Genomic DNA, 24,908 nt, shown 5'->3' on the forward strand with positions numbered 1-24,908 from the left:
GTGTGGTTTTGACCTTTTTTACACAACGAGCTGCCACAGAAAATAGTCAAATTAAAGATGCAGTCCAATGATAAGAAGCTATTGCATGGATGCTGTATCCCGGATGCAATACTCTTTCACCACCATACTTCCCCATGTGTCCCCTTTTTCACCCCTCATCATTCCATCAATTATTCCCAATATTATTATTTTGGTGGAGGTGGAGGGGAAATTTAACTGCCCTCCTTGGTTCATGCCAAATAACACATACGTCTTTATATCTCTCTTTTTCTCTCTGGTGATTTGTGTGTATGTGTATGTGTATGTGTGTGTCCATGTTTGTGTCTCTCTGTGTATAGTGGTCAACTGCTCTGATCCAGGCATCCCAGCCAACTCTATTCGACAGAGTAAAATAGAACACGGCAACTTCACCTTCGGCACTGTGGTTTTTTACGACTGTAACCCTGGCTATTACCTGTTTGGCTCACCGGTGCTGACCTGTCAGCCGACCGGCCACTGGGACAAACCCCTCCCTGAATGTATAGGTTTGTATGTCTTTTTAATCTTATATCAACAGACTTTGTTACTGTTTACAGCAGGGGTGTCAATATCATTTTCACTGAGGGCCACATCAGCATAATGGTTACCATCAAAGGGCCAGATGTAACTGTCATACAGAATAAATGTAACTGAATGTAACCAAATAAAATGTAAACTAAAGGTTAACTACTCCGTAACATATTGCTAAATAACTTTCTGTATTTATTACTTATTCAAGTTACAAATATGATGCATCAAGATGTAACCTGGTCCGATGGTGTTTCTTGACAAACTAACCGTTTTAAGAGTCTGTATCTGGTCAGAGCAGACCTGCTCACACACCTTCAGCATGCACTGCTTCAAAAACGCACCCTCAGAAAAAGACTTTGAAGCGTGGGCCATTTCTTCAGCCACAATAAAGCTAGCTTTCACTGCTACATCGTTTTTTGGTTGTGGCTTTTGTGAACACATTCTGCTGCGATCACAGTCTCAATCTCAATTTCACTCGTCGCATGACGCATAATACAATGATACACTGCGATCTCGTGGTGGGACGCAATCGCCATGCATTATGGGTAACGTAGTTTATGGTTTAACGCACGCTTTAAAGCAGCATAGACCTATTTTAACACAGATTTTTAAGACCAATTAATCACTCGCGGGCCACATAAAATGACGTGGCGGGCCACATCTGGCCCCCGCGCCTTGAGTTTGACACATGTGGTTTAGATTATTAAAACCTTTTTGGAATCTTGTTTTTTTGTTATTGTCATGTATTTCACAGAGCAGAGCAAAAATATTTTCACCAACTATATAAACACACCTGAGCAAAAAGTATTCAATGTTTAAAATCGAGTTTGGAAGTTTGGAAGTGAAGTTTGGAAACACGTCACAGTTCAAAGTTCACATTTCACTCGTTTCAACTTCTGCACAATTATTGCAGCCTTATATCACTACTAAAATGAATCATAACTTTGACTCGACAACACATAAGAAGACAAAAAAGGGGCTGAGTATGTGCCGCATGAGCACTAAGCGTTAATCACTTTACCTGTTTACCCACTCTCTATGTTTCTTTCATTTCTTTCTCCCTCTTCTTTCCTCTGTCTCCAGTCGTAGATTGTGGCCATCCTGGCTCTCCGCCTAACGGCGTGCTGAGTGGAGATAAGTTTACATTTGGTTCAACGGTTCGGTACTCCTGTCTGGGCGGGAGACAGCTGAAAGGAGAATCATCTCGAACTTGTCAGCTCAATGGAATGTGGAGTGCCCCAATGCCCTTCTGTTCTGGTAACCCTTTTAACCTCTGTTGAATGTACTTACTTTCAAATTTCACACAATCACAAGAACAGATAGAGATTTAGCCGCGGATGAAAGGTGAGACATCTTGAAACATGCAGATTGAACGGCACAGAGCGTTTCATTCATTTTCTTTAACCCCTTTGCTCTCGTTCGGGCGGATAATGGGAGAGAGGGATGGACAGAGAGGGAGCAGAGTTGACGCATGAAAAGAAAATGTATCATTATCTCCCTGTAAAAGTAGCTGCGGATCATAACCCTCCCGCTCAGGATGCCATGCACAGCCCTGCACCTTTAGCCATCTTACCTGGTTATGAATGTTTTCTTAAAAGGCAGATTTTTCAAGTCTGAAAAAGATGTGTTTGAAAGGAGGAGTAAGAATAACCATGGATGGCTGTAATGTCGTTTTGTGGTAAGTGGATTTTTAGAGAATACCGTGGACGCACCAGCTGTAAAATCCTTTACTTCGGTTTCCTCCCTGCTGGATTTCCCCACGTTTGAATGTATCACCACTTGATTCTCTCTCCAGAAAGAAAGCCTCCTTAGCGCCAAGATAAGATAAACAAACCATATAAGTTCTATGCTTCTCATTTAGCCAACTGGGGGCATGATTGTGGCTCTCCAGAATGAGAGGCTCCCAGCTGCCACTTAAATAAAAACACATTTCAGATGAGTTGACGAAGAATACATTGTTATTTACAGCAACTACCGGGGAGAGACGCAGGGTTAGAGAGGGTAATAGATTAAGAAGCGGTGCTCCACAGTTCTTACCTGCAGGTGTGTACCAGAGCCCTGCAGAGATAAGAGCCTCTGCCCAAGTTAGTGCTGCTCGCTCTGTAATTCTGCTCCATTACTGTTGATAAGCAAATGCAGTTTCTCGTGTGATATTGGTTACAGTACCATAATTACATGTCTGCAGTCATTAATATTATTACCTACTTTCTATTTATGAGCATTTATGAGGTGAAGTTGTTTCTGTCGCTTTACTTCTTTAAATGTTCTTTGAGAATAATATGTCTTAAACATACACAGACAAAAGAGCAAGAATAAGTGTCTTAATTAATAAGTCTGTCAACCAAGAACTGGCAGTGGCTCCACATTTCAAATGAGTGAGAGCATCTTTCTATACATAATGCTATATAACCTTTATTTAACAGGAAAACAGATTACAACGAGACACATCGACAACAAAAAGAATGAAACACAGCATCCAACCAATATAACACAGGATCAAGGACAAAATCATGTATGATCCAGGTGCCGTTTCTAAAATGATCGAAAGAATTTAGAAGCAGTCACATCCGCCAAGGGAGTTTCCCTTTTCCCGATGCCTTTAAAATCCACTTAAACTCCCCCACAGAGATCAGTTCTGACAATTTCACATCAGTCTGTAAGTTATTCCATGTGGAGGGAGCAGCAATATTTAAAAGTCTTTCTTCCCAAGTTCTGTTCTCGCTCTCGGGACCGTCGTCTTCAGAACAGAATGAGAGCGAAGGCCATATTGATTTTGGCTTCTACACATGTAGGTAGACAGATTGCGAGGAACTAGGCCAAGAACACTTTTATATACAACGATCGACCAATGCGAGAGACTGCGTACATACAGGGATGGACATTTAGCAGTGGCATACAGAATATTATGATGTGTGCGATTCCCACAGTGGTACACAGTCTCTGTTTTCTATAGATTCAGATTCAGGGGTAACAACCATAATATAGTATTTGCTGATATCAAATACTGTCTTGTCTTGAGGGAGAAATTTGATTTTTTTTTTCCTCAAAAATAAACCCAATTTGACCTTCAGCTTGGAGACAAGGTGTTCGATGTTTGCTCTGAAAGACAGTTTCTGATCAATGACGACAACCTGACTGCAGGGGCATCTGTATGTGTAAACAGTAAGAAAAGTCAATCCCATCAAATTGAATAACCAGGTTATTTGAGCAGGAGAATTCAGTTCTGAAACTTTTTGTGGGCGCCGCTTTTGTGTTTCCAGTCTTACTCCTCGAGGCAGTCTTGAGGTACGAGCACCATGTTGCGTTTTTTTTCCCCGTCCGACTCGATACAAAACAAATCACTTCCTGTGGCCAACCTAAGAGCTAAACACTGCTACACAGACAAATACAGAGAGAGCCGAGTCAGCATTGTGTGAGCTCATTCAACAATGATTTGAATGTATCGGACATTTGTTTAGATTTAAAAGTCATGCATTAGTGCTTTATTTAGTCCTCCCATTCCTCCTGACTAGACCTCCTCCAAAAATAAATCGCAGGATCAGATGGGTGAGAGTGATGGAGTCATTTTTCTTGTCCCGCATTACGAGGATTTCTGCAGCCTGGGCAACAAAGCTTCAGACTACAGCCAAATCTTTCTATAGTACGGCTATGTGTGTGTGCGCGCGTATGTGCGTGCGTGCGTGCGTGCGTGCGTGTGTGTGTAAAACCGATTAGTGGTTGTTCCAAAGTCACCTGAGGGAAACGACAAAGATTAGTTTTCACAACACTGAGAAGCGCTCACACACATGCACACAGGCCTGCACCGCATACATAAGGTAGATTGGTTGTGTACCCTGTTAAGACTTGATATCCCTGAGGCTACTATATACTATGTGTGTACATATATATACACACACACACGTGTATATATATATATATGTCCTATATGTGGATAGTGGTATTTACGATGGTATGTTTCGAGTCTGTTCTCTGTGAAAATTCATGAATCTCTCCTTTGATCATCTCGTCACGGCGCCTAAGCGTTTGAAGACAAACAACAATGCACTAAAGCCTTATTTATTTACATCCAAGGAAAAGCGCCGTCTCGAATCCTCGAGGAATTACAAAAGATGTTATTGTCATTACGTGTTGTGTCTGCAGGTGTGTGTGTGTGTAAGCTCAGTTTAGTAACCAGCCTCGAGATATTTGCTGTACAATGCAAACAGAGTGGACAGAACATTAGGTTTGTTTGTCAAAAGTGAGAGTAAAAATTATTGGTAACGCTTTCTTTTACAGTCCCCTAATTACCAGGTATTTACCTGGTAAATTCATGGTAACACCAAAGTGTTACTAGGTAATTACCAATGGTAATAAGAAAGTAAATACAGTGAAACTGTTGCCAAAATACTGGGCATTTACCTGGTAACTATATAGTTAATTATAGCGTGTTATTACTGCTGTTAATAAGAAGGTATGTACAGCTAAACTATGGCAAAACTATGGTAAATGTAAGTGTATTATTGGGTTATAAACTGGTAATAAGCAGGTACCTACAGTCCCCTAATTACTAGCTATTTACCCAAGGGGTAATCTAACAAACCTAACCCTAAAAATGTGTGTAATTACATGGAAACAAGCTTGGCTTTCTTTTACAGTACAGTTTTACTTTACTTACCGAGTACATTACCGTGCATTACCCAGTATTTTGGCAACGGTTTCACTGTATTTACTTATCTTATTACCCTTGGTAATTACCTAGCAACACTTTAGTGTTACCATGAATTTACCAGCTAAATACCAGGTAATTAGGGGACTGTAAAAGAAAGCGTTACCAAATTATTTTTTAAAAGTCAGTAATCAGTGTCAGTATGAATTAAAATGTGCAGATTTTAGACTGCGGATGTCACATGACTTGGTTTGCTCACACCGCCATGAAGGATTAGCTTCAGTACCCCAAAAAAAAACAGTACCAGTACTGGTTCCAAGTTTTAAGAGTTCCCTGCTCACTTTAAATCCACTGAGATTGAGCCAATAACCCATATAACACAGAACCTGACAGATTAAATGTAATATATTCAATCTGTCAGGTTCTGTGTTATATTGCTGGTTATATTGGGGTTATATTGTGGGTATAAGTGTCAGGTATTATTTAACCCTTACTATACCCCCTGGTGCTCTGAACGCGTATAGAAACAGAGCCAGAGCTGACCTTCAACTTTCTCATAAACATTCCCTCATTCTACCCCAGAGAACACTTACACATCAAAAAATTAACAGGATATTTAAGTTCATTAGTGTTCGAGTTTGTAACAACGCTGAAGTTTTACAGATTCCAGATCTACAGCTTCACGGTCGGCAGTTAAGGAGGAAAATGAACTTGCAACGATGATGCACCTAACTTAGACTAAAGGTTTTATAAATGTCATAGTGTGTCTCACAATAGAGTTTACATTTTAGTCCCACGTCATTTCGACGCACTGTTGATGTAAGTTCTTCTACAAGTGGAATCTGTTACCTGTGGGTATCCATCACTCCATCGTCTACGCTTTCAAGTGTGTTTTACAGCAGTGATTCATTCACCTCTGATGTCCTCGGGATCTTTACGATACGATATACCTTTATTGTCCCACAATGGGGAAATTCCCAGTGGAGTTAGGGTTAGTGTAGGGTTAGGTTAGTGATCAAGTAAAATGTTCTACTGTTTCAGCATCCTGTATATACATCTATATACGTATACAGCAATGTCATTGCTTTGTACGTTTTGGTTGTAGTGTTTGTGCTTTTATGTAAAATTCTGCGTGATCCCCAGAGTGTTTTTTTGTCGGTCAGGCATAATTTGCTGACTTGGTGGCTGTACAAGGGCAGAGTTAAGATCTTACTGTGTCAAACACACAAGGCCAACATTTGCCTTTGAGAATTTGGTGTTATATTGTCTGGTGCTCCTTCTGTCAGTACCTTTTTTCTAAACATGATATTGCAAGAACATCTTGAAGGAATCTGTCCAAATTAGGCCCAAAACGTTAAATATCCAAACCTTTAGATAATGGATTGTTGGATAATTAACCAGCAAGCAAAATATCAACATGAGGTGTCATTAGTATTCCTGATTCATGTTGACATTTGCATTCATATTTTGGTCTCTTGACAACCTACCTTTAACCAAATATCAGCACCTAATGAAGGCCAGCTGCATGACTGATGGGAGATTACAATTCATCTTTTGTGGCAGGCACACCTGGCATGTGATGGTTCTTGTTGTGAGGTTGTTGACCTAACGCTTTCTCCTTGTTTCTCTCTTTGTAGGAGACACAGCTGGTTCCTGTGGCGATCCCGGTATCCCCTCCCACGGTTCAAGAGAACAAACAGACTTCAAGATCCGTTCCAAGGTTTACTTCGGCTGCTCCGAAGGCTACGATCTAATTGGTTCTTCAGAGAGGATGTGCTTCCCTAATGGGACCTGGTCTGGCACACAGCCCTTCTGCAAACGTAGGACAATACTTTAAGTTAAACCTATTCAAACCCAGCACTTGACATTGACCCAATTATAGATCAGTCAATGCACTGCACAGTGGCCTAAAACAAGTGGAGCTGAAACTCATTGAGATGCGTAAAGCTTTCTGTCTCTCATTCTCTCCTCTCCCTCCCAGCTGTCCAGTGTGGTAACCCTGGTACTCCCAGTAATGGTAGAGTGTTTCGTTTGGATGGAACGACGTTTTCTCACTCTGTCATCTACTCCTGCATGGATGGATACCTGCTCACTGGTGCCACCACTAGACAGTGTCAGGCCAACGGGACATGGTCTGGAGTACAACCCAACTGTTCCAGTAAGTCACCGGATGTATACTCACCCATAAGAACTCTGTTTTGAATCCTCCAAAACTAGTTTGGTTGGTGCCATCTTGGCCTCCTATGGGGCGATACCAGCTGTCAATCACATGGGTGTCCAAATATGTTCTGTACTGTATCAAAATTCAGAATTGGAACATCATTTCCAAATTTGACCTCATGTTCTATTGAAGAAGACCCAAAACTAGCAATTGAGAAGAAAACATTTTCTGACATTACACAAAGTCACCCCCTGGTGGCTATTCAGTGAACTCTTATTTCCTGAATGACTTCACCATGGAAAGTGGATGACAGCATTTTTTTTAGATACATTTTTTTCATACATACTATGATACTGAATAGAACATTTATAGATAATGTAACAATATCTGATGATCCACAAGCAAAGACAGTTGTCTTTAATACATTTGTTAGTGTTATTTTGAGCGTGAACTTCACTCTTAGCCTTATCACTTTTATTAATCCAGTGTTTCCCATCCCTGGTCCTCAGGGAACGCTGCCCTGCTCCAAAACACCTGATTCAGCTGAACAGCTTGTCATCAAGCTCTGCAGAAGCCTGTTCACGAGCCATTCGTTTGAATCAGGTGTGCAGGACAGTGTTCCCTGAGGACCAGGGTCGGGAATCAGTGTATTATAATTCTTCCTTTGCAATGACGTCAGCCTTGAGGGCCGTAAACATCCCTAAACGTGACTGTGAGGCTTCCTCTCCTGATTTTTGCAACCCTTCTTTGTGCCCTGGGTTTTAATTTACTCTGCCACAGTAAAGGGTCTGAGTAATGATACCAGCCTCAAATCTTCATCCTCTTGCGACATCGGTGTTTACTTTAGTTCAATTGCGCTCTGAAATGTGTAGCAACGATCCCAAGAGCAAGTAACCGTAAAATATTCGTTCTGTTCCAAAGCCAGAGCTGTGGTTCGTTGGAACAAGTATTTGTCATTGCTTCATGTTACACAGACAAAAACAGTCTGCTTGTTTGCATTTCTGTTCAGAAAAACACAGCAGCTACCAGTGGAATAATTATACTGTAGCACAAACTATTTGCATGTTCTCATAACAAAGTCCCCTTTTAACTTTGTGACCCGGGATGAACTGCACCTGTCCTGGGACCCCCATATGGAGAAGGTCCTAATAGTATATTTAATGTTTTAATCTCTGATTTCAATGCATTATGGAATGAGATAAGCTTTTAAATAAGCAGCAGTACAGGATCAAAGAAAGAAACGCTGAGAAAACAGAATTTTTAAATATAGTTTCCTGGAAAGAAAGAAAGTTTATAAGAATCCCTGAGATAAAGGAAATGGCCTTTACAGTAGATTACAGTACATCTATTAACAGGCATGACAGTATCTGGGGTGGCTTTAAAAGCATTTAAACTGCCTATTAGACTGTGAAGGACAGCGCTTCATAAGTGGAGCCGAGGGAATCCTAATGCACCTTCAAAGACTCCAGGACGACGTCAGCCATTTTAATATCACTGTTGCTTCACTCGTGCCACCGCAAGTTTCATTTGAACCATAAAGAAACGTAAAGAGATCGCACAGGTCGACCCCAGATTCAATCACCAGCACTCCACAAATGAAACTTACATAATATAAAGTCAGGTGGAGAGTTAGTAGATGCTTCAAAGATAGGAAGTTTCTCAAAGCTTGAAGTGGGACTTGGTGTCCAACCATTAAAATATAAATGTTTAAAGAAATTTAAGAAACAGTCTGAATGTTATTGTGAGTTTGTCTCTCAACTGGAAGGTTGTGAGTTTGATCCGGGCTGCACACACAATAGATGAGCTGTATGAAACTGTGAGTGAGACAGTGAATGGAGAAACTGTAGTGTAAAGCGTCTTTAAGTGGCCGTCAAGACAAGAAAAGCATTATAGTATTTAAATGCAGACCATTTACCATCTTTTGAGACTATACAGCAGTCAGGACTGTGCCTTTGTGATGTCTATTTACCACTAAGTGCTTTATTTATGCAAAAATACAGTCTGTCCTTATCATCAGAGTTCCCGACATGAAGCCTCACTGTATATGCATGTTCATACATTAAGATTAAGATCAGAGCTGTAGTTGCTTCCAATCCAATCCACTGTTTCTCCTCAGTGATAAACTGTGGGGATCCAGGTGTGCCAGCGAACGGCCTTCGCTACGGAGAAGACTTCACAATTGGTCAGAACATTTCCTTCCAGTGCCAACCAGGATACAGAATGGAAGAGGATGGATCAGCTGTGAGGACGTGCACTCAAAATGGGACGTGGAGTGGGAATATGCCAATATGTACAGGTAGGATTCAACTATCATTCCACCCAATCTCTAAACAACAATTGTGTTTTTGTTATTACCCTAGGGCAGAACTATTCAACTAGTGGCCCAGCGACGGTATATGGCCCTTTTTAATTTACTACGGCTCTTGAACTCTCTGTAAATTAAGGTCACTCTCCTCTGAGCTATTTTAAGAAGAAGAATCATCAGGGGCTAACCCTAACCTGAGTCTCAGCACCAAGCACCAAACTGGTGTGTTTGTTGTGTAATGACACCAGTTCCTTTGTGGCCCACCTGCTTCTGAAGTTGCTCTCCCCTAGAGGGCAAACATGCAGGCAAAGGTCATATATAATGGTAAATATTAGCTGTGCGCGTGTGGTTATCACATGGTTATCAGATGGAACCACACAATGGCCAAATGCAAAGCAGTGGCAGTTGCCTGGGGTCCCTAAGCTGAAGTGGACCCCAAAATCTGATTATACTTTCACAAAGGAAAGAACACATTTCTGTGAGTTTAGAAGACTGTGGGACACAGAAACCCCTAACCAAGCCCAGTGCCCCATGCCTGCTTAGATTTGGTTTGATGTACGCTGGGTGCCCCCCAGATTACTTTTACCTGGGGGCCCCAAATGTCTCTTGAAACACCACGGACTCAGCCCACTATATAATATGATAAGTGTACATTAGAGACACATTCCCATGCATTACAACTACCATCTTACACTCTTAATTGACGGTGCTCTGAAAACACTTATAATCATAGCTTGTAATCATTTCTGGAATTATTTTAAACTTCTGTCTATTGAAGCACTTGACTCAAAGTCTTCTGGGACAGAAGTATCTCATCACTACTTATCGCTGCAAGTGTAACTGACCCTAAAATCATTGAATTATTTTATAATTAGTCAAATAAAATCCCTTCCTCTCACTGAAGTTCTCAGTGAGTACACATGTTAAGTGGATGAGCAGCTACTTAAAGATACATGAGTATGTACCTCTTTCTCTTCCCTCTCTCTCTCTCTCCATGGCATCATCACAGCCGTGACCTGCCCAGCTCCCCCTGCCATCAGTAATGGGGTACTGCAGGGCAGTGACTTCGAATGGGGCAGCAGCGTGAGTTACACTTGCTCCCCTGGATACGAGCTCTCATTCCCAGCGGTCCTCACCTGTGTGTCCAATGGCACCTGGAGTGGCATGCTGCCACAGTGTTTACGTATGTACTCACACACACACACACACAATGTTGTGTTATTATACTGACATCAATCCAAATGCGAGTGCTTGGCATTTCATACTGAAATGGGATGGCCTGTGTGTGTGTGTGTGTGTGCAGCCAAGTTTTGTGGCGACCCGGGGACTGCGGTCGGTGGTTTCAGAGAGGGGCGGAGTTTCATCTTCCAATCAGAAGTGTCCTTCAGCTGTGCTCCGCCTCTCATTCTGGTCGGCACATCGACCAGACTTTGTGAAAACGACGGCACCTGGAGTGGAACGCAGCCGCGCTGCATCGGTAAGTTTTTTCATCTCTGTTCACGATCATTTCACAGATAAACCATTGTTCTGGGTGTATTTTCTTTGACTTTACTGAGGTGAAAACCAGATCATGCTAGAACTCTTGATGACAATTACTTTTTGGTCCGAGTAGAGTTTTATAGGAACATTTTTGATACAAATATATAAACAATCTTTTCAGCTTATTAAATCTTATATTCTTTATGGATTTTATGAGAAAAGAACGAGACAGTATCATGATTCTGGCCGGACCTTCTGAATGTCAGCGTTTTATGCTTTTTTCAGTACTTGGGGCAACAGATACATTTTGGTCAGTACTAAATAAAGCATTAGCATTCAATTCCCCGTCCCACAGGTCTGAGCCAAGCTACTTAAAATGTACAAGTCAAAACCATGTCATTGTTTTTTCTGAATAAATTCATCGAAAAGTTCCCCCAGTATAATGCAGCTTAGTGAACTCTCCAACTTGTTTCCAAGGTTGGAAATTCCACCAAAAATTCATACAAGATGTTACTGGTTATTTCTAATAGTTTCTGACACCATCATCAATCATTCATCCCCCTCGTGACCTGGAAGTAAGCCTGGCCTCCTCAGGCAGTGCTGTTTTGCCTATTTTAAAGTGTGGGTTAAAAATGGAAAGTGCTGATTGGTTCATTAGAGCCATATACATATATACATATATATATATGTGATAATTGCGAGGATCGCATTAGACAAACCCTAAATTATTCCTCTGTGAGTGAAAGTATAATTTCCACATTAGCAAAATATCTTTATGTCACCTAATTATTATTATTAACTTGAATGTGAATGAGGTTACACCCCTGTGTGTCCTTAGTTTTAGCTTCAAATGATTTTGGGTAATGAACTGTGGAATCGTGAGTTACACCGTTTCCCCGGGTGCTCACTAGACGTGGCCGTGTCACCGTCTTCATGTGCAGTGGCTGGGCGTCTCATCTGAAATCAGCCTCTCAGGGTTCATTGCTGAGAGTATCGTTGTTTGGGAATCATGGAAAAAAAGAATTAATGCACGGAAGACCTTACCTTACCTTACCTTTCGTTTGCCGAGTTCTCCCTGGTTTGGTTTCCACAAGATGAGATTTTGGCCTACGTAGATATTATTGCATCACATTATTTCTGAAGATTGGATTTACTAATGTCCCATTGTCTTGTCTGAGGAGGTCACTGAAGAGCATTAGGATAATTTTTACACTTAAATGAAGATGACTGTTGCTAGTAGTGTGAGATAAATTGTGGCAATAAAGTGATGCAGCAACAATACGCAGATAGGCTGTGGAATTCAACCAATGATTGATTGGTGTTAAGGGACCCTGCACGTTCCAAGAAAACGTCCCACCCATCTTTTCACTGCTACCTCCGGCCTAGACTGTTGACACGAGGCAGGTTGGGTTCATAGATTCTTGATGTTGATGCCAAGTTTTGACCCGACCATCTGTGGACCTCAGCACAAATCAAGACCCATCAGACCAGGTTTTTTTGGGTTTTTTTTCCCCCCAGTCTTCATCTGTCTAGTGTGCCCTGTGCACACTGGAGGCTCAGATTTCTGTTCTTTGCTGACAGGAGTAGAACCCCCACATGGTTTGCTGCTGCTGTAGCCCATCTGCCTTAAGGTTCGATGTGTTGTGCATTCTGAGATGTTTCTTTGCTCACAGCAGTTGTAAAGACTGAAGTTTTCGAAGTTACTGGAGCTGTTTTTGTCAGCTCCAACCGTACTGGTCGTCCTCTTGTGACCTGTTTCTGCTTAGTGGCTGCTTCTTGTTTCTTCAACCCTTCTGTAAGTGGAGAAACTCGAGAGGCTGTTGGGGTGAAAATCCCAGGAGATGTGGCACCAGCTGTCCTGTCACTGTCTAAGCCACTGAGATCCCCTTTTTTCTCAATTCTGATGGTTCATGTGAACGTTAACTGAAGTCCATGACCTAGAGTGGCAGGGTTGGCCGACCCCACAACTGCATGAAGCAGGTTGAGACATGTTTGCAATGATGTGGACATTAAGGACTATTTAACATTTGTTCCTTTGTCAAAAGAGCACTGAAATGTTCATTGTCGCCAACGATGTATGGCTGAAATTCATTAACTCTGGTAATACTTATGATTTAAGGCAGCAAGTATAATGATTTTCATGATCGATTAATCGGTTGATTATTGTTTCTTGGTTAACTGAATTGTTGTTTGGTCCATAAAATGTTGATCTGTATTTCTTAAACCTTGAAAATGATATGTTTTCAAATGTCTTGACAAAGAAACCAGAAAACATTCACATTTAAAGGTGCATTATGTAATAAATCTAAAATAACTGGCCATAAAATCCTCCTAATATGTCACAGAGACTCAGGAATAATGTTCATATAAGAAACTGAACTCACCAACAACAAAAGTACAGACAAAATATTTGCATTAAAAAAAATATTTTGCAGACTGCAAATCATGTTTGCAGTCTGCATGTGGCGCCACCTACTGCCGTTTACTAATCATTGCAGTTAGTAGAGTCTCAGCTGCCAAGCAACCACGGGTTGCCAGTTACGTCAGAAAATTAAACCTAAAAGACCTCAGTATTTTGAATTTGAATGTAGTAACTGCTTTTGGTCACATTCTTACATATGGCACCTTTAAGAATCCCCAAAAAATTGTTTAATTCTTAAAAAACACACAAAATAGTTGACTAATCACTAATCAATCACTTAATAGTCAATTAGTTAATTAGTCGTTGCACTCCAAGTACAATGTATGAAATATGTGTAGTATATTATTTAGAAATGTTTAGAGTAGCTAACCTCTGACACGTCTAGTCAATAGTTTTAAAACTATTTCCATCAAAAAAGGGAGGGATTATGTGGGATGCCCTTTTTTAGAAGTGTGCTCAAAGTCACGACAACTAGAACACACTTTAACTCAGAGTATTTAGTGAAATGCTGCTAGGAACCATACTCTACATCAAACTTTAAACAAGCTGCTGCTATCTGGGGATGAAGAAGAGAATGAGACGGGATATTCAGCACACTTTGCAAATGGCCCCACTGGGTCAATTCACGGCAGCACGAGATGTTTGTAGCACCACTCCACTTGTCTGATTCAGAGCAGGTGCTTAAACACCCAGAATGGCGATGAATCATAATAAATCTGACTTTTTGTAATGTGAACAGACACTTGACATAGCACCACATAAGCATACTTTTACACCTGTCATCAAGGCAAATCTTTCTTGGGAAATGGATGATCTAAACACAAGGAACCCTCTGAAGTGCTGCTGCTTTGATATAAAGACCTAATCTCAAACTACTGAGAAAGGAGTCGTGAAATTCAAGCAAGGGAACATTTTTCAGCTCGATTGTGTGATTGTTTTTTAAAAGTGAGACCGGGGGAAAGCGAGCGTTTGAGGTTTTGGGCTCTGAGTTTGTGAATGTATGGGTGATTTGGGGTGATTTATTAATGCGTGATTTCCACTGTATGTTAGTGTGTGATGTGTATTACTGTGTGAGCCAAACAGAATGAGTTTTTGAGGTGAAGCAGCCTGCTCTTTAAAAATAAGACAGGCGAGATGGAAGAGGGTGGTGGCGATGGATACCATGACACGGGAACATGGAAGGAGAGCAGAGGAGAGGAGTTAGAAAAAGAGGCAAAAGAAAGGCAGGGGAAGAGAGGAGGGCAGTTAGAGAGGCACAAGAGGAGAGAAGGATAGTTTGTGTGTGTGTGTGTGTGTGTGTGTGTGTGTGTGTGTGTGTGTGTGTGTGTGTGTGTGTGTGTGTGTGTGTGTGTGTGTGTGTGTGTGTGTGTGTGTGTGTGTGTGTGTGTGTGTGGTTGGAGGGGGGGTGAATGTGTCATTTCGGAAGCTGTATTGAATCGAGCTCTGCGTCGGGATGTGCTCTACATGCTGATGACCTCGTCTCACACACTCACTCACACACACACACTCAGAGACTGTCAGAGCTGGGCCCTGCTACGTTTTCCTGTGAAGCATTACTGCCACCTGCTGTACCGCTGCGGCATGGCCCACTGTTACCATGACAACAGAGGAGAGGAAAGGAGAGCAAACTGAAGAGTTATAACACTTCTGCTAATTTATCTTTCATTTAGATTGTGTGTCTAATTACCAACACTCCACTCCCTCTCTGCTCTCTCCAGAACCGACCAAAACCAGCTGTGATAACCCAGGAACTCCGCGCTACGGCTCCTTAAATCGCACCTATGGTTTCAAGGTAATGTGTGCTGATGGAGTACTTCACAAGAGAACCTGTGATTGTTGTTGTCCCCCTGACAGGACCTACAGTGTTGTTAAAGTCTAATCACACAGAGAGAGACAGAAGGAGGATAAAGCCAGTGCAGACGTGACATTTACGTGTGTCTGATTGGCTGCAGGAAATTTGGGATTTTCCGCTATTGTTGGATGTATAATTCATTAGAATAATCACTGTAAGAGCCAGTTTATTGTCAGATGAATTGATTATGAAGAAGTGGGGGAAGTTGTGATGAATGGCCTTGCCATTAGGAAAGTACAAGCATGACTGATATTTTTCTCGTTCGCATTTGCATAGACAAATTGTTTTATTACCATAGCGGCCCAAATATTAACTAAATAAATGCCAAATATTCAGGCACGGTGCCTTTTGAGCATGTTCAAAAACTCCTGTCGCCCTCTCTTTTTGCACAGGTTGGGAGTGTGGTGTCATTTCAGTGCCAGCCTGGTCATTTGATCCAGGGCTCCTCCTCTAGAACCTGCCAGCCTGATCTGACATGGAGTGGAACACAACCCGAGTGCATACGTAAGAAACATCCTGTCAACTTGTTTACTTATCGCCCGTCTGTTCTGCCCGTACTGTCTGTCAATCTGTCAGACTCAAACTCAAGTGCATAAATCCCCCCCTTCTTCTCAACCCCTCCAGCCCATGCCTGTAAACAGCCAGAGAGCCCGCTCCATGTGGACGTGGTGGGAATGGATCTGCCGGGTTTTGGCTACACCTTGGTGTACAGCTGTCAACATGGCTACTTCCTGGCAGGGGGTTCTGAGCACAGAGTCTGCAAGAGTGACGGCACTTGGACGGGAAAGATGCCTATATGTCGAGGTATATGATTTCTTATTGGTGTATGTGCATGTGATTAATGGTTTTATCAGGAGCAATTAAGCTCGAGTGGACAGGTTGTAGTGTTGAGCACGAGTTATGCTCAAGGACACACTGGGACAGACTCTTGCCATCTGGAGTAGGGTGGTAGTTTCTGGGGGTTTGGTCAAACCGTGGACACCTATGGTGTTTTGTCCCTGTGCTGGGTTAGTCAGCCAGGTCCATGCAGTTTTTTGAATTTGCCACATTGGTGTTGACTCCTCAACCATCTTTTCTTTAACATGAAAGGACACTCCTGACCTTGAAAACCAGAGAAGAGAGTCAGCTGCTGTCTTGGATTTTATCACAAAGGGTGTACTACTCCACACAATGTGCATGTGTTATGTTGACAATTGTTCCGACATAAATCTCGAGTTGATTTACTTTTCATGTTATTCATCTTAAAATGTTACCAGGTGAAGTTGTGAATCCTTTTTTTGTGCAAAAGAAAACTGCAAGCTTCAATCTTGAAAGCATTGTTACCAGGCTGCCACCCTGTTACCTTGAAGTAGCCTTCAAAATTGGATCACTCTGATCCAATTGGAAATTCTAGGACAAATACCTCTCCCTGGCCTGCCTGTACTTGTTGGGAACAATGGCTGCATTTTGAAGTGATAGGTGGTGTTTTTTTTTTGTTTTTTGGCCAGACCTAGAATGTGAATTCAGTATGCATTGGTCTGGCTGCGAATAAACAAAAAAGATAGAGGTTTCTGGTGTTCTGGGGTGCAAAGCACATCTTATTCAGTGGAAGTGAATACCTGTGACATCAGTAATCAGCGCTGCGTTGTGATTTGAGATTTAGTCGTATAAAGAGCACTTAAAATTAACGCCGCATCCTGAAGGCATAAGCTACTGAACCTGTTAGTTTAAGAAAAGGGTAAATGGGTAATATTTTATAATTTTTAATACTGTGTCCCTCTGCTCGCATGTTAATTGGACACCATCTTTCTTTCTCTGTGTGTGTGTGTGTGTGTGTGTGTGTGTGTGTGTGTAGCTGGAGAAAAGAAAAAACCTGTGAAACCAGCAACAGGAACGCCAAGCCCGAAGCTTAACGGTCAGTTCTGGTGCAGACTTCTCTAACCCAGGCTAATTTACCTGTCCTTCATCCATTACTGTTCTTCTGTTTCTTCTTGTCCTGTCGTCTTTTCGAATGAACAGTTCTGCATCACATTTGTAAATTATGCCTTTTTTCCTTACTACAGATTGGTAAATGAATCCCCCCTTAACCCCCTTTTTTTACGTTCATTTCTTGATTTCCAGCCAAGTTCTGTTGTGATTCGCCTTATTCTTACTCTTATTGTTCAGTGACTCTTTTCCTCTAATTACACAATGAACTAAAGTATGTGGATGTTCCTGTAATCCACTGACATGTTCTCCCTAAAGCCACAAGTTAAATCAAGCCTCTTATCACTAATATACAGTATATTTATATACTTACTCTACTTCAATTTAGGCAGATAAAACAAACAAAACATTGTGTTTACTTGATTTCATTATTTGTTTATCCATAAATATAATGGCATAATGACCAAAATCTCATGCACAGATTAAAGTAATGTGTTGAGTAGAAATGTAGACGGTGTTTGACTACATATGTTCCCTTTATCTATCCGTATTGTGATAGCACATGAAAGTAATGATGATTTTGTGACCATTGATCCGTGAATATTGTTGTATTGTTGCAGACGTTTGAAAAACAGACTGATTTCGCATGACCTATTCCACTTCATCCCCTTCTATTTCTGTTGTTGATGCACTGATGTGTGTCCTCGTCTGTTCCGCAGTTCCAGACGATGTCTTTGCTCCTAACTACATATGGAAAGGTTCCTATAATTACCGTGGGAGGAAGCAGCCGATGACACTGAGCATCACCAGCTTCAACTCCACAACGGGGAGAGTCAACGTTACCCTTAGCAACGGAAACATGGAATTGCTCCTATCAGGCATGACACATTATTGCTAATTATACCCCACATGCTGTGCTGCATATTCAGTATACTATATACGGCGTGACATGGCACGACAGGACATGGCTGTGCGTCAGTTCCACACAATGCTGCATTGACCCGTTACTAACATAGTAAATAAACCCTGAAACATTAGCTGTAATATGGAGCTTCCTGCACATTTACTGAGTCTTTTCTGTTGCTTTCTAATTATTGATTATATACATGAGTTTCCCCTTCTCCAGCTTCTTTTACTGTATTTCCACCCAAAACTCGAGTATACACATAGACTTATTGTCATACAAACCTCCCAGGGTCTTATAAGTGTATCAGCAGGGGGTTAAGACCCTGTTAAAAAAAACAAATCCTTTTTCAAGGTAGAATTGCTTTCTGGTGTAGCAGAGAGCACAAACACTATATCACATAACCATGCAGCTATTAGGCTTCTAACATTCATCTGAAGGAGCAAATTCAGATCAATAACATCTAAAGCTGTGCTCATGTGGGGACCAAAAGGCCAGTGCCCAGTTGTATAAAAGCTGCATGTTTTTCTCCTCTCAGCACTGCACTTACGTGAGTTGGTAAACATTTTTGGTAAGCACACTTCCTCGCATTCTTTCAGACAGTAAAATGTGAAGATGACCCTCGGTAAGTGCACTAGTTTAGAAGCTGGAGTTTATTCCCTGCATGGCCTCCCAGGACTATGCAGCCCTTTTTTTTAATATCTTGCTGATAAAAGGTGATGAAAGTCAAGTTGTTATTTCCCAAAAATCATCTTATCTGGTAAACTGTAATTATGCAGGTCACATTACTTATCATTTTCAGATTTTTCCTGTCATAGCCACCAGATTGACTCAGAGTAAAGGCCACATTATACTTCTCCGACTGCGTAATGCGTTATCCGTCTGCGTCACCACGTAGACCACTCGAGCCTTTATACTTCTGCGTCGTGGTGACGGATAGGCGCTGCAATTTCCCGCCCGATCAGTAGGGGTCGCTGCGCAAGGTTGTTGTGCTTTTGGCTACAGTGAGCAATGGCGTCCGAGGGAGAAAGACTGTTGTTGTTGAGACCGCGGCCGATTGTCACTTTTCTGTGTCCCGGAACGCAGTTTTAAGATAATTTGAGGCGAGAAATTGGCCATTTAGAGTCTAAACATGTGCTGTGTGTGTTAAGATATGACGTATTTATAGTTCGGCAGCGACGAAGTCGGCGGTGTTTAGCTCCGCCTTCTGTGGACGCTCGGTGCTCACTGTGAGCCGGCACAGAGCAGCTTTGCTCGGCCTGTCCTGAGGACCAATCGCAGCTCTTGCCGTCTCCATTGTCCCTTGACGGAGTGACGGACACTTAAAAAATATTCCGTGCACCCGGAGACGATGCAGAGGCTCTTCTCCAGGTTCTGCGTCGACGCAGAGGACTCTGCGTAGCCTACGCAGAGCACTTTACGCAGGAGTATAAATTGGGCTTTAAGCCCAAGGGCCAATTCCAATTCCTATCTTAACCCTCAATCTTAACCCTCAAGCTCAACCCTTAATCTTAACTGACCCTCAAACCAAGTGTTGAGGGTTATTTTGTCACTTAGAAATGGGACACCCCTTAAATGCAGATACGTCTTCAGACTGTAGGGGGCAGAATAACGCGAAAGCTGCGTCCAGTCTGTCAACTCCAAAAAAGAAGAAGAAGAACACATTTACGTCACGATTATTTATTACAATCTGTTTGTCAGTCAAGTTATTAGGTTGTCAGTTAGTTATAAGATGATACTCATACAAATACCACAACCACGGACATATTCAGCTGACAGTTACCACACACCACGACTTATTGAAAAGTAAACGATAGCAAACGATTGCGTGTGCGCACCGGCCGGCTATTGACAAAAGATTGTGAAATAAAAATAAAAATTACGTAACAATGACGTCAGTAATCCATAATATGGGCCTAAACTAAGATAATACAATGGTTATCATAATTTTTATATCTCTATTAACAAAGCAAATACTTAATTTGTAGCGTACTCGTTTCGCTGCTTTCGGCGCCATCTTTGTTATGTGAAAACACGCAATGCATTCTGGGTAGCCCTTGCTCCCAAGGGTGGTCTCGGAAAATCTCGATATTGAGGGCGATACAGCCCTTAAAGTTGCCCCTCAACTTAACATTTTTGAGATTGAGGGTTAAGCAAGGAATTGGAATTTACCCTTACTCTGAGTTTCTTAAAAATAACGGGAAAGATGCCTAATTGTTGTTACTCGTCTCGATGTGCGGTTACTTGCTCATAAATACTACTTACTACTGCACTTCAGGAAGTCGCCATAACAATCCACCCAACATAATAAAGGCCCTGTGGTCAAGGTGAATAATATGCTGCTGTAATCTTGGTCTATCTAAAATTATACATTATCCCACATAGATATCTCATATACACACATAGCAAAGCACAAATTTGTACTGTTCTTGTTATATTTTGGAAATATAAGGTCAGTCACATGTTTGAAGGTCAACATTAGGCACAAGTTAGTATCTGGATTACTGCTGACTCATGCTTTATTGCATACACAACCTGGAAATCCTGTGTTTTTATAGCTAATAGAAGAACAGTGGACAGCTTGCAGTGGCTATGTTGTCTGGTTTTATTGTATGGCAGTTTTTCCAGTTTATTACTGAACACACAAATCTCTAAGATGTCAACTAATTGGAACCGGCATTAAAACCACTGTGGATGAGCTGAAATCATTTGTTGGTATTAAGCGAATCATGAGGGCGCGGAGACTTTTCATTCGTGAATGATTATTTGACGGAAGACACATTATCCGGGAATAGCCATTATGTTGGGGATAAAAAGGTTTAAATGCCTCTCAAGATTCATCCACTTTCAAGATAATGAGGACATCAGACCCTGCCCAGGTCTGACTGTGCAAAGTCAGTGCTGGAACAAATAAGGAGGATCTGGCTGAGAAGTGATAGTGAGAGCCAGTTCTCAAAATGTGAGACGACTGTCTCTTACAAGGGAAGACAGGTCTGTGTCTCTCTGACAAGAACTTCCCAACAAAGTGAGATGAGAACTTTTTTTTACCAGGTGTTTTTCATATTGTGAAGTCACAGGGTCCTCATGGTCAATACACTTGAACCAAACTGATTAGATTTTGTTGGTCAAAGGTCAAGGTCATCACTGTTGTCCCACTCTTGTCTGATATGGCTGGAGAAAATTTCATTACATCTGGCACAATTCTCCATATGGACTCAAAGATGAACTGATTGAGGTCAATGCGACCTCGCAAAACACAGTTTTGGCCATAGCTCAAGGATTCATACGCTGTATTTAACGCTGTGACACCAAAGTGTTCCTGCAAAAAAACACTTTTCTGGCCATTATTCGTGCCAAGTTATCACTTTTCATCCTTAGAAATCCTTACAAATCGTAAAACCTTTTAAAATTTAAATTTCAAAATAAATAGCCAGAAATGTTTAATCAACTTACCACTAATGTCTGATTAAAGGTCAGAGGAAGTAACAGTTCATGCTTTTGTGAAGTGCTTTTTCTCTAAATATGATGTCAAAATTTTGTAGTCTCAAACTTTATATCGGTTTTCTGCTCTTTCTGTAATTTCCGTCTGAAAATAACAAACTGGATGTTCCTCCTCTTTTACAGGAGTGTATAAAGCATCTGAAGCCAGGCTGTTGCTGCTGATGTACCAGGTCCGCTACGCGAACCAGGGGAACCAGCCGAAAGATGCGGCCGTCTCTCCGGCCAAAATCATAGAGGACTCTTGGACCATGGATGGATTTGTACGTTTTAGTGGATCCAAAACTAGTCTATAGTCACAACACTCAGTCATATTTGAGACAACTTCTCTCAATCTATGTATTTAACTCACTCATAATTTACAAATGTGTTTTGACTGCCATTGTCTTCTCCTCTTTCCCTCTCCAGGTATCAGCAGAGCCTGATGGCTCGAGTTACGTGTTCCAGGGTTTCATTCAGGGAAAAGACTATGGACAGTTTGGACTTCAAAGACTAGGTAATTGTCTCTAACAACAGGTTTAGTATCAGCTCCAATCATTTACTATGTTCCTTTTGATTGATATTGTGTATGATATTGGCTAAAGTCTACTCTACTACTCCTGAGAACTGCAATAATGAAGAAAGTGACCAGGGAGCCTCTGTTTACAGCCAACAATGACCTCATTGTTCAAACTCAATCAGCCTTGTAATTGATTTTTAAAATGGCTCCATCAACCTGCATCCAAATTTCAAATAGTCGTCTAACAGAATTTAAATAAACCCCACAGTTTATTATGGGCGAGAACCTGGTTGACATTTGAAACTTTAACTACATGTTCACCTGTATCCAGTTATCACTCCTTCTGTCGATATCAAATCATGCATTTCTTCAAACTACCAAAAAACATAACGTGCAGCTCATACAGCAAGAAGTTATTCAGTAAAAAATAAGCGTGTTTCTTTGTACGACACAGGTCTGAATATGTCGGAGAGTCAGAATTCTCCTCCCCCTCAGCTTGGTACCAATAGCAGTTCTGTGGCCATCGCTATTCTGGTGCCTTTCTTCGCGCTGATCTTCACTGGCTTTGGCTTCTATCTCTACAAACAAAGGTACGTGCTGTTAAATGTGCTGCAGGTTTCCCATACGTGTGTCCAATTCTGTTAAATGCTCACTGTTGTTTTTCAACACAAAAAGAGAAACGGGGCCTCTTTAACATTTTAACAAAGCCGAAGTGTCGCTGTCTCATTAATTTGGTTGCTGAGGTGCTAAGAGTTAACTCACTGTCTGTTGCAAACTGTGCTGCAAAACACTTCTGTTTAGGAGGTGGTAAATTGGATTTCTCAGAGATATGGTTTAAGCACAGTTGACTTTGTGTTCACATTGTTAACAAATGCAAATAACATCTGTTCTACTGCTAATATGTCACATTCACTGAAGGAATTAGTTTAGTGCGGGCTGTTTGGAATCTCGCTGGGCTTCCTAAAAAGCACAACACTCCCTTTTTAATCCTTCTTTAAGCTTGTTTACTTTGCGAACACATACCAAAGCTGCTGTGGACCTCGCTGCCCAGTTGTGTTAATATTAATAGACAATTAAAATGATCTCATCCCACCTAAATGTGTGTTTACACTTGCGTTACTGTTGTTTCTTTCCACAGAACGACACCAAAAACACAGTACACAGGCTGCTCAGTCCATGAAAATAACAACGGCCAGGCTGCCTTCGAGAACCCCATGTACAACACCAACGCCAAGGCCGTGGAGGGGAAGGTTGTTAGATTCGATCCAAATCTTAACACTGTCTGCACCATGGTCTGAGGATTGATTATCCTTACTTGAAACTAATGACTCAGATATCTAATGGGACCACAATTGGTATGAGGCTGTGGAAGGGAAAATCCCCTGTGCTTCTACTCCAACCTCAGCACCGTCAGCAACCCCGGTCTGTACATTGATTACAAAAGACCTGATTACAGACACCTTATCTCCCCCAGCAGAGGGAAAACTGTCCACTTGAAACCAAAACTCAGCATTGGTTCCTTCGACTAATAGCGTTTTTGTTTCCTCAAAAAAGAAGACAACAAGCGGGAACACAAAATGGCTGCTACCTTTGACAGACGCCACGTAGCCGGTGCAATCTCAGCGAGGTGCGACATCAAGTGAAAGAAATTAAGGCAACCCAGCAGAAAACTACACGTGCTGTTAATTCGTCTGGAGACTCAGGCGGTCATGAAATAGCTTATAATTTGATTCTGCACACAGTCATTATACTTTGAGCTCTTATTTAATTCCCAATCACTTGTAGCAATGACAAAGCCATGACCTAATAGTTCAAGCAACATGACTTGTTAGCCCCATAGCCCCCACGCGGAATTGTGTGTGTCACACCAGGCTGTGGAGATGGGGACTCACTCTCAGCTCTGTGACTATTAGCACTCGCCTGGAGAAAGAGAGAACATTACCAGTGCTGCGACCATGCTTATGAATCATAGAGATATACTGCACTACAAAAAAAAAAAAAAAAAAAAAAATGGGTTGATTTAATTTACAACACATCGTTTCCCCACCTGTACTGAAACAAATCCTTCACTGAAATGAGCAAAAAGAAAGATTCAAGGTGATGATGATGTCACAGAAGACACTGTGAAGCAAAGAAAACTGTTACTTCCTGTCTGGGTTGAACACTGACAGTAAAAGACACTGTTACATGGCAGACGGACAGGACAACCAGAAGCTGCTACTGCAAGTCTCTACGTCCTTTTTTTTTTCTATTCAAGTGGAAGCTAAGGTGGCTAACGCTAGCAGACAGGGCCCTGAAGATGGAGCTGTGATGCTGACTGAATTGGGATTAGAGACGAAGCAACACTCAAAGGATGTCTACAGGGGAACTAGTGCTAATATTGCAAATGAGAAGAGACATTTAACTGACAAACTCCTCATTGCCATCAGACGGATAAGAGAGGAGGCTGAGATTACACCTCGCCGAGAGAAAAGATGAGATATTTAAGTCCTACCACAGCCAATCAGAGCCTGTCTAACCCGAAATCAACGACTGAGCGGCGAGGTTGAACCTCTGCGTAATGAATCCGATCATACATCCTGGAGGAAAAGATGTTCCTGATCCTGTGAATATAAATGGATTCCGATGCTGAACGGATACAGAGGACTCTGATGGACTAACAAAGACAAAGACTTTGACAAACAGAGAA

At 41.6% G+C, this 24,908-nt stretch overlaps 1 protein-coding gene across 1 annotated transcript in view; it reads left to right on the forward strand.

The window, feature by feature from the left end:
* The window catches only part of csmd3b (CUB and Sushi multiple domains 3b), a gene marked incomplete at both ends in the record, with an annotated part of 347,168 nt that extends 323,651 nt beyond the window's left edge, over nt 1–23,517 (forward strand). The window contains 16 exons of the mRNA XM_083899904.1: nt 339–524; nt 1,633–1,806; nt 6,832–7,014; nt 7,176–7,352; nt 9,472–9,651; nt 10,670–10,843; nt 10,964–11,137; nt 15,280–15,353; nt 15,806–15,917; nt 16,038–16,217; nt 17,248–17,307; nt 18,038–18,196; nt 21,847–21,983; nt 22,129–22,216; nt 22,674–22,809; nt 23,358–23,517. Coding sequence (XP_083756030.1) covers nt 339–524; nt 1,633–1,806; nt 6,832–7,014; nt 7,176–7,352; nt 9,472–9,651; nt 10,670–10,843; nt 10,964–11,137; nt 15,280–15,353; nt 15,806–15,917; nt 16,038–16,217; nt 17,248–17,307; nt 18,038–18,196; nt 21,847–21,983; nt 22,129–22,216; nt 22,674–22,809; nt 23,358–23,517 — 2,354 coding nt within the window. The remainder of the gene's footprint in view (nt 1–338; nt 525–1,632; nt 1,807–6,831; nt 7,015–7,175; nt 7,353–9,471; nt 9,652–10,669; nt 10,844–10,963; nt 11,138–15,279; nt 15,354–15,805; nt 15,918–16,037; nt 16,218–17,247; nt 17,308–18,037; nt 18,197–21,846; nt 21,984–22,128; nt 22,217–22,673; nt 22,810–23,357) is intronic.
* Between the last annotated feature and the right edge of the window lie 1,391 nt (nt 23,518–24,908).

The sequence above is a fragment of the Microchirus variegatus genome (assembly GCF_963457635.1).
Source record: "Microchirus variegatus genome assembly, chromosome: 13".
Taxonomy (NCBI): Eukaryota; Metazoa; Chordata; class Actinopteri; order Pleuronectiformes; family Soleidae; genus Microchirus; species Microchirus variegatus.